We start from the raw sequence: 13,756 nt of genomic DNA on the forward strand, positions 1-13,756 counted from the left end.
AACTTACATTCAGTCAATGCAATTTAAGTTCATTTCTCTAAATGTCTTTGCAATTTGCTTGTTTATTTTGAGTAATTTATTCACTTTTATTCGCATCATACTTCGATTGGATTCAACTGGGAGGGGAGGGCTTTGGGGGTTGGAAATATATAGAAAAATGGACAAAAAATTCACATTTTTTGAAAGAACAGTTTTTTAGAGAATGATAAACTAATACTTTTAATTTTATTATGAGTAAAAAATTAACCTCCAAAATCCTCTCTTCACAATATCTTCTATTTCTTCAACTTACTCCTTCCTTTTTTCCAAATCCTCCCCTCCCCTTCAAATTCTCATACAAAGCGTAAATAAAATAGTTATGCTGGTGGATGGGAGAACAAAAAGTACTTGAGATTTGGTTTTCTGTTCATTGCCAGATATTTATATTAATTTCTTTTCTTCCAACTTGTATTGCATGTGTAACACACATGAGTGCCAAACCGATCTCCATCAACAATTTATTATTTGCTTTATTATTTCAACGACCAGTAATTTTTGTATGAAAACATGCATTTCGACACATCTATTAGATACAGATATATCATTTAATTTTTATTTTTTCAACTTCTTTTTTGTATTAGTGCGTGTTGAAATGTATGTCTTCTACATGAGAATTATTCTTCTACGACTTTATTTGAGTTTTTTGTGTGTTTATGAGGGAATGAACTAGAAAGTATTCCACGTCCATTGACTCTATGGGTAAATATCTTTATCTTTATTATAAACATTTGCACTATTTTTTTTGAAAGTACACATGGCAACCTTATATTGAAAGGTGCATTTAATGTTTTCTTACCATTCAATCAAATTGAATTATGACTCATTTATTTTTTATTAGCCAATCAAAATGATTTATGACACATTTAGTTTTCACCAGCCAATCAAAATTGATCATGTCATGTTTTTTTCCCTATATATTTACAATTTGTTTTTCATTATTTTCATATGTCTCTTCCCCATCCTTCCTCCATAAACAAATTCATAAAAGAAAGTATTTTCTGTGTTTTAAAAGCATGGAAGTTTTTTGTGAAAAAAACATGGAAGTTTAATCACTTGGTTGTAGATTATGGAGTTAATTTTATTTTTTGTGTATCTTATTGTTAATCGTTAATTTTACTTTCTCAGGATCCCATTGAAGAGGATGTGTCTATATTCTTCGACTTCAAGACGTTCAAAATCAGCAATATAGTTTTTAGTCGAGGCAATGTTTTGTATTTTATATAGAATCAAGATGTTAGAGTTTGTATATCTTATGTTGATTGAATATTACTTAATGAATTGATATGTCGAAAAACTAATCTCAATAATATTTAGCTTTTATCTATATCTAATCTATAATTTGTCTTACATAAACGTTGTATTACACATGGTTCTTATTTGATGAATTCTTAACATGTCTCCCGATTTGTTACACATCCTAATGATTCACATCATCTAATTTGGACAAACCTTTTTTTACTAACACATCTTAACTTTATCATGATTTACTATAACGACTTTTCATTTATCATAGTTCGTTCAATAGAATGTATCAAAAGTTTCAATCAACCATTGAGCAATGATCAAAGTTTCTCGAGACACATAATCGTGATTTCTAACTCTAAAAGAATGTGTCATAAAGTCATGATTTTTTGAAAATATTATTAAATTGTCTTCAATAAAACCTTGACCAAATCAAAACTTACTCAAGGTTTTGTTTCTTATACTCATACTCATGCTTATATTTTTTTTAATGTGAGACGTCAACTTCACTATACAAAAAAAAAAGTTCTGTTTATATAGTATAAATATCTGTTAAGAAACGTTTCTTGCATTTCATTTAATATCTTTTAGTACTCAATTACTTCATTTGATTTATGGTCTACTTATTTATTTATTTTAAAAAATCAATGACATAATTTTTCCAAGGAACATTTTATTCCTCCTAAAATTTAATTAATTCAAATTATTTTTCGTCGGTTTGTATTGATAAAAATAATTTGATGCTAAAAATATTTCAGATTCTACAATTAATTCAATGATGAGCTATGAGTAGGTATTTTATTTTTTGATGCAAAGTTATGTCCAGTAAAAAATTACACAAAATAATGTTAGCATTTAATCTCATATCAATTGTCCCAATTAATATAATTAATAATTTCCTTTTACAACTAATTACTAACATTTATCATTAAGAAAATCATTTGTTTTATAAGATATGTTTTTTATTAATTCAATATATTAAAGATATCACTTTTCAACTATGATAACGAATAATAGTTTTCAAATTTAAAATATAAAATTATAGATATTTTAAGCATCTGTTTTATCAACTTTTTAAGGATCTCTCAAAACAAAACAAAAAACAAGTTTTTTAGGATAAAAATTTGTTAAGAAAAAATGAAAAATAAAAAAACTAAATGACATAAACCTAGCCTAATAAACAATTATGGACATAATCTTTTCCATTAATTTCAGTGATTGTCTTTGTATTAATTATCTTTGCTGTCACCTTAAATTCCATTTAAAAATATTATGACATTTATTCAAATGAACTTTACCCACAACAATATAGGAGAATGAACATGAAATAAAATAAATTTGCGATGAAAAAATTATTTGTATGCAACAATGCCTTAAACTATATTGACATTTTTTATTATTATAAAAGTTTCTTATACGTAGCACTATCATAACTAATTATAATTTACATATTTTTTGTTTTGCATCATGAGAATTGATATAAAATTTATGCTGCATTTTTTTATGTGATTTGAAAAATTTATAGGCGAAATTTATGTTGTTTTCTCTCTATAAAATCAAAAAATAAAAATTATAATAGCATCTAAACTAGGCACAAGATATGCAAATAAGAGATAAAAAACAAATATAACATGTACCAACATTTTTTTTTTAAAGGCTAACACATAGCTGTTATAATTTAATAAGGAAGCAAAAATTAGTAGAATCGATGTCTATATTTCAGATAGGAAACAAAATTTAAAGGTCAAAGGAAAAACAAAACCTTTTCGTTTTTCTCTATAAGGCAAAGTAAAAATTAGTAGAATCGATGTCTATTATTTGTTTCTATAAAAAGGTTTATATTATTTGTAGAAGCAAAAAAAGAAAAAGCAACGGTGATAAGAAGGGTCAAAGAAAAAGGTTTTTATTTATATATAAGGAATGATTGAATTAATAGTACATAAAAAACATTATTTAAGTTCATATTATTTGCGGAAAAAAATAAAAATATTTGTGATAAGTATAAAATAAATTACTCATATGTTTTTTATTTACTCATGTGTTTTTAAAAACAACTTTATAGTTTTTTTTTTCATTTTCACATGATGTAATTTTTTTATAATTATAATATATATTATAAATTATTTTTGCAGTAAATTTTGGATCTATATGTTAATTTAGTGATTTTCTTGAATTTTTTCTATAGATATTGATTCTAATTTCACCATTCTTCTTACAATTCCGATATTGAACCAAAGATTTCAAAATTCTTTTCAATTTTATTTATTTTTGGGTTTTCAACAATACTCACTATTTGCAAAAAAAAAAAAAAAAAACTTACTACTCTAAATTTTTCAGTGTCTCCAAAATCAATTATCTTATTCGATTAGTACATGTTTGTCTACAACTCTACATTTTCCGTTATTGGTGTCAAACAAGCACGTAATAAGAAATAGTATGAAAAACATGGGGAAGAAAAATATAATAAATAGTACGAAAAATATTGAGGGGAAGAGATAAATAGAGAAGAAATTCAATGAAGTGCAGAATCCGGACCTTGCATATATTATGCATTGTCCATACCAATTGAGCTTTGCTCACGAGGACATTAACTAAAAAGTTTATATACATAGTAAAAATTTCCAAATCCTCTATAAATAATCCAAACAAAATGATATATATAAATATATCTTTACTTTGTCGATTTGCATGATTTTTCCTTGAGTTACAGCAAAAACACCCTGGAACTGCTTGGTTTTGGGAAAACTAGAAATACATGACTCGAAAAGAAAACATTATAAAATGTCCCAAAAACCAAAGACAATTGTTCTAAAACTCCTCTAATTTGGATCAAAACTAAATAAAAATGACTGAAAAATATGCTAAAAATAGCGTAAAATGATCTCTCATCAAAAAAAATTATTTTGAAAATACAAGTTATTACTTTTGTCACTACAATAATTACACAACTTTTTAATTCAAACCTTATACTTTTAATACTTTAAACCAATACCCTAAAGACACTCGTTAGCATTCCTCATTCTTTTTTTTAGTTACATTATTGACACTATAATTCACCTTTCCTTTCTCTCTCTTCTCCATAAAATTTCAACTCATTGGCCTTTATAACAAACCAAACTGGTAGCAGCATCGGTACACCTTTCTAGTTGGTTAAATCTCCCATGGATTCCCAATTTTTTTACTTCTTCGTCCTTGTCTCATTTTTCCTCTCAATGCTTGTGGCATTGAAAATGGGGAAGAATCTCATGAAAAAAGCTCCAGCTCCAAACCTACCTCCAGGACCATGGAAGCTACCTATTATTGGACACATACATCATCTACTTACATCTACCCCACATCGAAAATTGAGTGACTTGGCCAAAACACATGGATCCTTGATGCAGCTACAACTTGGAGAGATCTCTGCAATTGTTGTTTCCTCACCAGAGTATGCTAGGGAGATATTTAAAACCCATGATGTCAAATTTGCATCTAGGCCTAACATTGTAGCTCTAGAAATGCTAACATATGGATTCAAAGATATTGGCTTTTCACCTTATGGAAATTATTGGAGGCAACTGCGAAAAATATGCACAATTGAGCTTTTGACTCAAAGTCGTATCAATTCATTCCGGCCAATAAGAGAAGAAGAGCTCTCCAATCTCATCAAAAGGATTGATTTGCAACAAGGATTGCCTGTCAACATCACTGAACTTGTACTTACAACAATGATTTCTATCATTTCAAGGGCTGCGTTTGGCGACAAATGCAAAGCCCAAGAACAGTTTGCGTCATTGGGAAATATAGGATCAATTGGAGGAGGTTTTGAAATAATTGAATTATTTCCTTCAGCCAAATGGCTTCAACTTATATTTAATCAAAGGCCTAAACTTAAGAGGTTGCATAGACAACTTGATCAGATACTTGAAAACATCGTCATTCAACATAAAGAAGCAAAGTTAAAAGAAAAAGAAGGACAAACTGAAGCAGAAGATCTGGTAGACGTTCTTCTAAAGTTTCAGGGTGGTGATGACAGCGACCAAGATATATCCTTGACCAACAACAATATTAAGGCTATACTCTTGGTAAGTATAATAATTAAACTCCTTGAACTAGTAGAACTTTGAAGAATGTTTGATAATTACCCCACTAGATCTTTGAAATAGAACAATATTATTAGCCATGCCGAAGCATGATTTTCACATAAACAAATTTCTGCAATATCAAGAATTGTAGCATAATCTTTTAGTTGCATATTTTAAGATCCTTGCATTTTAATTTTCAGGACATGTTTGGTGCTGGAGGTGATACATCAGCTTTGAGCGTAGTTTGGGCAATGGCAGAGTTGGTAAGAGATCCAAGAGTGATGAAGAAAGCACAAGATGAAGTGAGAGAAATATACAACATGAAGGGAGCTTTTGATGAAAGTTGTATGCATGAACTCAAATACGTGAAGTCAATTGTGAAAGAGACCCTGAGGTTACACCCCCCAGGTGCTCTTTTACTTCCAAGAGAATGTAGAGAAGCATGTGAGATTGATGGGTATCATATACCAATGAAAACAAAGCTGATAGTTAATGCATGGGCAATCGGAAGAGATCCAAGGTACTGGACGGAACCAGAGAGGTTTTATCCAGAGAGATTCATTGGTAGTTCTATTGACTACAACGGGAATAATTTCGAGTACATTCCTTTTGGTGCTGGAAAAAGAATATGCCCAGGCAGTAAATTTGGTTTGATGAGTCTTGAGCTGGCACTTGCAATGTTGTTGTATCACTTTGATTGGAAGCTTCCCAATGGAATGAAATGTGAAGACTTGGACATGACTGAGAAATTTGGAGTGACAGTTAAAAGAAAAGATGACTTGTACTTGATACCTATTGCTCCTCCATCATCTATGGCATGATAATTTACCAAACAAGCAAAGTAAAATTTACTTTTGAAATAATGCTTTATCCGTCTTTGTTGGGTTTAATAGAGACAAGGAATTTCTAAATTTACATGTGTCCAGTGTCAGTGAAATTGTGTTACGAACCAATTGTAAAATAATGTCGTTTTTTATTAAAATGACTCTTTGAAATTCTAGCACATTTGTTTTAATATGTTTTGTATGATGTTACGGCGTTTGCAATGTTACGATTAATATTTCAACATCACGCGATAAACAAAAATAAAAAACAAGAAAGTAAATGACAGGAAAGTAAATAGCACAATGAGTTTGTTGACCCAGTTCGGTGACAAACACATTACTCTGGGGGCTACCAAGCCAAGAAGGAAATCCACTAGTGTAGTTCTTATTCAATAGCTCTCAGCAAACTCATTGTTTACACTATATGACCTAAGACCTACCCGTATAGACTTCAACCTAGGAACTCCTAGATCTGAGATCCCATCTCACTATCCTAATGGTCAGTCACTGCCCCAGTGACCTATCAGCAATAAACCAAAACAAAATACACAACAAGAAATCATTGGAATTCCGAGGCCCATAACTCCTAGGAAAACGTTTGTTTCTCCTCGGAACGTCGCTTTATTCCGAGGAATATGGATCCTCGGAAAAACATTGGTTGCAATCCAGGTTCCGAGGAAATAAAGTTTCCGAGGAACAAATGTCCTCGGAATATTGATTTGATAACTGCTTATGTTATTTTTTAATTTTTTTTAATTCATAATTAAGCGGCAATATCTGAATACCAAATTTTAAAAAAGCGCCAAATATTTAAAATTTAAAACACTAAATCACTCCGAGTAAAAAGTTCCTCGGTATTTATTTTAATTAAAAATATAAAAAAAAAAACAGAATTTGATTAAAAAAAGTAAATAAATGGATTTTTTTTTTCTTGAAACGGCAAATATTATAGTCGTTGAGATTGTGTACGGAACACAAAAGCTCGCTGTAACGCCCTCTTTGAATCATTTATTTTATTTGATTATTTTATTGAGTTTAGAGTCTTTTTGAATAATTTATTTGATTTATGATGATGTGTGTTATTTTTGTGTTATAGGTTGGTGTTTTAGTAGCATATTATATTATAATATATATTATTTGGTGTAGAGATATTATGTTATTTGTTAGTATAATATATATGTTATTTAGTGTAGAAATATATTATATTATCTAGTGTAGAAATATATTTGTTATAGAAATATATTTGTTATTTGGTGTAGAAGTATTATATATATATATATATATATATATATATATATATATATTAAAATAGAATATTGAGACTTTGGGGGCTGATTTGAGAATTTAGAAGAGTTTAAGAGAATAAGTGGAGTTAAGAGAAAATAAGTAGGTTAAGGTTATAAAAAGAGAAAAGTGAGAAGTCAGAATAGTTTTTCACGTACAACCAGTTTTTGGAGAAAAAGTGAGAAAACCTAAAGAAGAGGAGGAACGAGAAGAGAACCTTGCAATCGATTTCTTAAGGTAAGGGTGAGACTAACATTCAATAATCTTAAGTCTATGATTCTGAAAATTGTATTTAATATGTTATAGGTTTAGTTTTTGAGAATTTGAGAATCAGGGTTAAGAGTGATGATTGTGATGATTTTGAATGAAAGTGAAAGTTGAATAATATAGGTTGCTTTTCTGATTTTTCTTTTCATCTCTGCCCTGAATTTGAAATGAAATCTGGTATTGATAGGTCCAGAATTGGTCTTAGGTGTAAACAAGAAAGTTGTAGGTATGGATGTTAGCTTTCCAATGTCGTTGGTTTGACTTCAAAAGGATTTATAGAACTTGAGTTATAGTCAAATTACTGCACGTAGGTCACAGTGAATTTTTATGAATTTCAGCACAACTTTGTCCGAATTTGAAATGAAAATTGGTATTGATTGGTACAAAATTGGTCTTAGGTGTAAACACGAAAGTTGTAGGTATGGATGTGTGAAATATGATGATTTATGACGATTTAGATGATTTGGATGATTTTAGATGAGTTATGTGTTTTGATGATTTTTATGAGGTTATGAGACTTATTTTATTGTTTAATAAAATAAGATTTGAAAATAAAATAAAATATTTAGTTAAGGGTTGTTTTGAGATTTTAGAGAGTTTTGGGGGAGAAAGTGAGATAAGATAAGATTTAGGAGGAGATATAAAAAGGAAAGACCTAGTCTTAGAAAAATTAGCACGTACGACTGTTTTTGGAGAAAAGGGAGAAAAAGCCAAGAGAAAGGAGAATCACCATAGAGAGCTGCGATTTCTTCATACAAGGTAAGGGTGAGACTAATGATTCAATAATGTTAATCTATGTAATTCTGATGATCTAATTAGCAAGAATTAGGATTGAATTGGAGAAATCGAAAATTAGGTCAAATCCTTAGAATTGATGATTAAACGGTGAAAATTGATTAGATTGATGTAGAAACTGTCCTTTGACCTTAGATTATGATTAGGATGAATTTTGGTATTGAAATTAGGCTTAGAACCAAGAGATTAGATGAATTTTCGTAGAAAACTACATTCTACCCGAGCCTACATTCATCGCTCGCCCTCGCGAACGATGATCCTTGCCTCGCGAGTGATGAAGTTCATCGCTCGCCACGCGAGCCATTTCCCTTCGCCTCGCGAGTTACAAGTCGTAGCTCGCCACAGCGGGCAACCTTACTCGCCATAGCGAGCATGACTAGAGAGCATGTCGAATTCGGTAATTTTGACTTTTGAGTTGAACCTTAGATGCTTTTGAGTACCTAATGATGTTTATTAAAGATTAGATGATGATTTAGAACGAGATTGAACCTGGTTTAGTTTAGAACAACTTGAGTTGGAAATCTGGCTTGTACTCGCCATGGTGAGCAGATGCTCTCGCCTCGCGAGCACTTCCAGAACTGAATGCAAGTTAGGATGTTGCGATCTGTTTCGCATAAGTTGATTTGGGATGGACCCTTAGGTAGTAATGCGACCTATTTAAGATGTTAATTGAGATCTGTGAAGCTACTATGAACTGTTAAGCTGATTATAATGTGATTTAATGATTAAATGCATTACTTGAAATATTATTGAATGATCAAGATGTCGTTGAAAAGAATTGATATTATGAAGTTATGCTGCTGTTGTGATCTGATTATGCTGCTATTGTTATTTAACTAAGTTGCATGAGTCTATACAAGATGATTAAGATGATGTTGAACTCCAAATTATTGGATGTATATGAGATGATTAAGATGTTTTAGATGATTGAGTCCATGCATTAGCATACATTTGTTGGGGGCTCATGCCCTGGAGCTTTGTACTCACCATGATGGAGCATTTGCTCAAAATAATTGTTGGGGGCTTATGCCCTGAAAGTATATTAATACTATAATGCTAGGGGCTCATGCCCTGAATTGGTACCGCATGCATATAAGAGGTTTAGGTTGCATTGTGCATTGTCGAGTCAAATGATGAAAGATGTTATGTTATTTACGATGATTGAATGAAGTGATTACCTGATATTTTATTATCAATGATGCTATGATGTTTAAGATGCTTATGTTGAAGATGTTTATGATGTTAATTACGATTGTTGAATTATATTATTGTTTTGTGAAATCTCACCCCTTCTGCTTGGAAATGTTGCTCTTCGTATGAGTAACTTGCAGGTGATCGAGCTTAGTGTGCAGTGTTGCTGTCGTGAGTGGCCTTGCCTCACTGAGTCGTCTAGGTTGCTCTGATACGTAACAGGATGGGGTTTATGTTATGCATGCTTCATTCTTTTACGTGTTCATTTATGATGTTTAACTGAATTTTATGAGATGTTTTAATGAGGCCTGCGTGCCAAGACTTTATTAATGATGATGAACTTATCCGCTGCGAGTTTTGAAATAATTATGTTGAAAGATAATTTGTTAATTATCTGTTTTATGATTTTTAGAAGTGTAGCATTCCGTTATTTCATGATTACTCTGATAATATGTTGAAATTTTTATATTGGGAAAACGGGGTTTTACAGATGTTAGCTTTCTAATGCCGTTGGTTTGACTTCAAAAGGATTTATAAAACTTGAGTTATGGTCAAATTACTGCACGTAGGTCACAGTGAATACTTGAATATGAGTGATAAATTAGTATATGTATGTATATGTTTGTGAATACGATATTGTTCATGATAATATGTTGGAGAAAATTAGTTAATTATTCCATTTATGATTTTAAGAAAGAAGTGTAGCATTCCGTTTAAGGTGTTTTACTCTGATTTATTCAAAAAATTTCAAGTTGGGAAAACGGGGTGTTACACAAGGAAAATGAATTCCCACACAGAAGTAGAGAGAAGTGAATTCTCTCAAGAGCAGAGGAAAAATTCCTATTCTACAAATAGGAAGAAAACTTCCCACATACAGGAGTATCTGCCACACATAGAGGAAAGGAAACCAAGTTTCCAAACCTACAGAATAGGATGTTACAACACCCTATACCACATCAGACAGGATCGCAGGATCACCTATCACACATAGAAGCAAGGGAAAAAATAATTTTTTCATACTTACATAGCACTGTTACTTTCAACAAAGAGAAGCAAGGGAAAAGGTTCCCACACTTACAAGTGACATGCAAGGACGTCTTCAGAGTCTTTTCACTAAACAAAAAGGAAGAAAGTGATGAGATAAAACCGCAAGTGCACGGTCTTACCGAAGTAGTATGAAAAGAGTATCGTTCCGACAGGGAGTAGTTTAATTCAATTAACCTTTGATGATGATTAGAGGAGAAACGAGTTGTAAGTTGGGGTTTTCAAACGGTTGAAAGATAATAATATAAAAGGAGCCTTGGGATCGTCGGTTCATCTAAATGACAAGTCCTTCACAAACCAAACTATAAGCTTATAACTTTATGTTAGACCTAATTTCTCAAGACAGTTTCTCTTTTGTTCCTCTAGCAACCAAGCCTATTTCGCTGACTTGATTACTATTAGATTTTGGTTCCTCTAAAAACCAAGCCTATTTCGTTGACTTGATTATTATTAGTTCCCTTGAAGATCGTAACTATATGTCTCAAAGATTGCAAAGACTATTTCGCTGCCTTTGCAATCCTTGTCTAAATTCACTTGTTCGAATATCAAAGCTCCACTTTCGTTTTATGAATTGATATTTGAGATGATGGATAAACAATTATCAAACCCTCCACTTTCGTTTCCACAGTTTGATAATGGTTGATCCATGTTAAAGCGGTGAATTTAGATAAGAAATTAGGGTTACATAAGATTAAGGCTTAGAGCTTGGTTTGATTAGGATTATGTCATTTAGACTTATCCAACAATCCCAAGACAAGGAGAAGTCTACTCACTCATGTTCATCGTAGACATGGGGAAGAAGAGAGAAAGCATAAAAATAAATGACAAGAAAATAAAGGAAAAGAAAAGAAATTTTATTAGAAAAGCAATTGTCACTTATTAAATTCCAAAAAAGATGAATATTTGTGATGGATAGCTACTCTATTTATAGCATACATTCGACTTAAAATCTAAGCAATTACATTACTGGAATGTTCCACAAGAAACTGCGGGCTAAAATAGAGTAGCTTAAAATCTAAGCAAAAGCAGCAAAAGTGACTCTGGAGGGTGGCACGGTCGTGCCAAGCTTCTGACTTTGGGGAGACATATTTTTGTCTCTAAATCTTCGTATTTTTGCACTGAATCAGCTCCAAGTCCCTTTCTTTTGCTCCAAGACTCAATCCATCCAATATTCTTTCCTGAAATAAAATAAAATGCAATTTGTAGTAAACTATCCTAAAAAGGAAATAATACTAATATAAAATAAAATAAAATCTAATTAAAACTAAACTAAATAACATATAAAAATAGGTAATAAATGACTCATTAGAAAGGAAAAATACATTCCCAAACTTACAAGTGACAGACATGAATGTTTAAACCTTTGATCTGACATCCTGTCAAACAGCTTGGACTAGCACAAGCACACATAGAAGTATCACTCCCCCTGAATATGAGAATATATGAGTGACTACTTACAGGAATATTCCATTACTCCCCCTGAATACATGCATACTGAACAAACAGAAACTCCTAATGCATAGAAAGAATAAATTCAGGATCTGGGCATAAAATCAATCAAGGAATATTCTCTAAGCTAGCAGACAACAGTCCTAAGCTAGCAGACCTATCAAAAATCACACAGAAACATCAGACTTTTAAAAGTCATACACATAGACATGTTCCAATAATAACAGCAGCAGCAGCAGGGAACATGTACACTTAAAGTTCTGAGAAAAATAAATTCTCAGAACCACATAGAGATATTATAGCATTATGAGAAAAATAAATTCTCAGAACCACATAGAGATGTTATAGCACAAGTGCTAACATCTACACAAGTCTTCTCAGACATGTTACAACATTCTAGAGAACATCAGCAAGGAACATGTACACAATAAAAGATGAGAAAAATAAATTCTCAAACAGAATAGAGATGTTGTAACAACAGTAACAACATCAACACAACCTGAAGATAGTTACAAAAGCAACAAAATGAATACATGCATACAAGCATACTTAAGTATACATAGCTGCAAAATAAATGCACACACACAAAGATACATGCAGAAGCACATATACAAAACAGGCGTAAGGAGTATAGATATATCATTTTTCTCCCCCTTTTTAGCCACAAAATTATGCCAAATATAGAATACCAGACAAAGAGAAACAAAGAGTTCCAAAAACATATACGGTTACAGACCAAATAGGCATATATAGTGCACAAAAAATTCAGGGCATTGCCCACACATCATAAAATAAAAAAAAATCATTCAACTTTTTCTTCTTCCTCACTCTCCACTTGTCCATCTGCATCTGCATTCTTTCCTTCCAAGGAATGAATCATTTGTTCAAACTAAGCTTTCCTTTTATCCATCATTGCACATGTATCTTTCAGGACACCTACAATTTCATGTATTGTCATCATTCCTACTGCAGGAGCAGTTCCAGATGTTCCAACGGTGTCAGGGACATGATCAGCACTAAACAATTTGGGGTGCAAGGTGAGAGGAGACTCCTTTTATCAGGAATATCAGTAACAGTTAAAAGACTGGGGTAGGGAACGCTATGGGACACTTCACAACATCAGTTTTAGCATGCTTGACAGTCTGTTCAAAGATATATCGTCCAAGGTTCATTTTAGTCTTAATGCCAACAAAATAGTTAAACTTTCCCAAACCTGTAGCAATATCTGAGGAGTGTGTGGTTGGAACCCAGTTTACAGCACCTATCCGGTTGAGAATGGTATATTTAACTAAGAGCTTTCCAAAAGAAATCTTACCCTTCTTGCGCCAAACTTTTACTTGGTTAGTAGTGATTTCCTTACAGACTTGATCTTCAGTTGCCTTTGGTTCTGCATCATTTGCCTCATTGATTCCTAGAAATTTGTTGATAATGTTTGGAGAGAAGTTGACACATTCTCCTCGAACATATACCTTCTGATACTCCTGACTCATAGGATTATCACATTCTTCAGAAATATTCACCAAGAATTCTTTTACTAATTTCTGATAACAATCACCC

The 13,756-nt window shown here is 31.8% G+C and overlaps 1 protein-coding gene across 1 annotated transcript; it reads left to right on the forward strand.

Annotated features, from left to right (window-relative positions):
* The first annotated feature begins 4,366 nt into the window (after positions 1–4,366).
* LOC25480075 (cytochrome P450 71D11) lies at positions 4,367–6,338 on the forward strand. Its single transcript, XM_013587486.3, has 2 exons — positions 4,367–5,345; positions 5,546–6,338. The coding sequence occupies exons 1-2, from the start codon at positions 4,443–4,445 to the stop codon at positions 6,164–6,166; spliced, it is 1,524 nt and encodes a 507-aa protein (XP_013442940.1). The 5' UTR covers positions 4,367–4,442; the 3' UTR covers positions 6,167–6,338.
* Positions 6,339–13,756: the final 7,418 nt, after the last annotated feature.

This window comes from Medicago truncatula, chromosome 4 (assembly GCF_003473485.1).
Source record: "Medicago truncatula cultivar Jemalong A17 chromosome 4, MtrunA17r5.0-ANR, whole genome shotgun sequence".
NCBI lineage: Eukaryota > Viridiplantae > Streptophyta > Magnoliopsida > Fabales > Fabaceae > Medicago > Medicago truncatula.

Excerpts from the sequence above, each read along its gene's own strand:
- LOC25480075 (XM_013587486.3), top strand. The coding sequence starts at position 4,443 with ATGGATTCCCAATTTTTTTACTTCTTCGTCCTTGTCTCATTTTTCCTC. Across the intron at positions 5,346-5,545 it reads ATATTAAGGCTATACTCTTG|GACATGTTTGGTGCTGGAGG; the intron begins GTAAGTATAATA and ends TTTAATTTTCAG.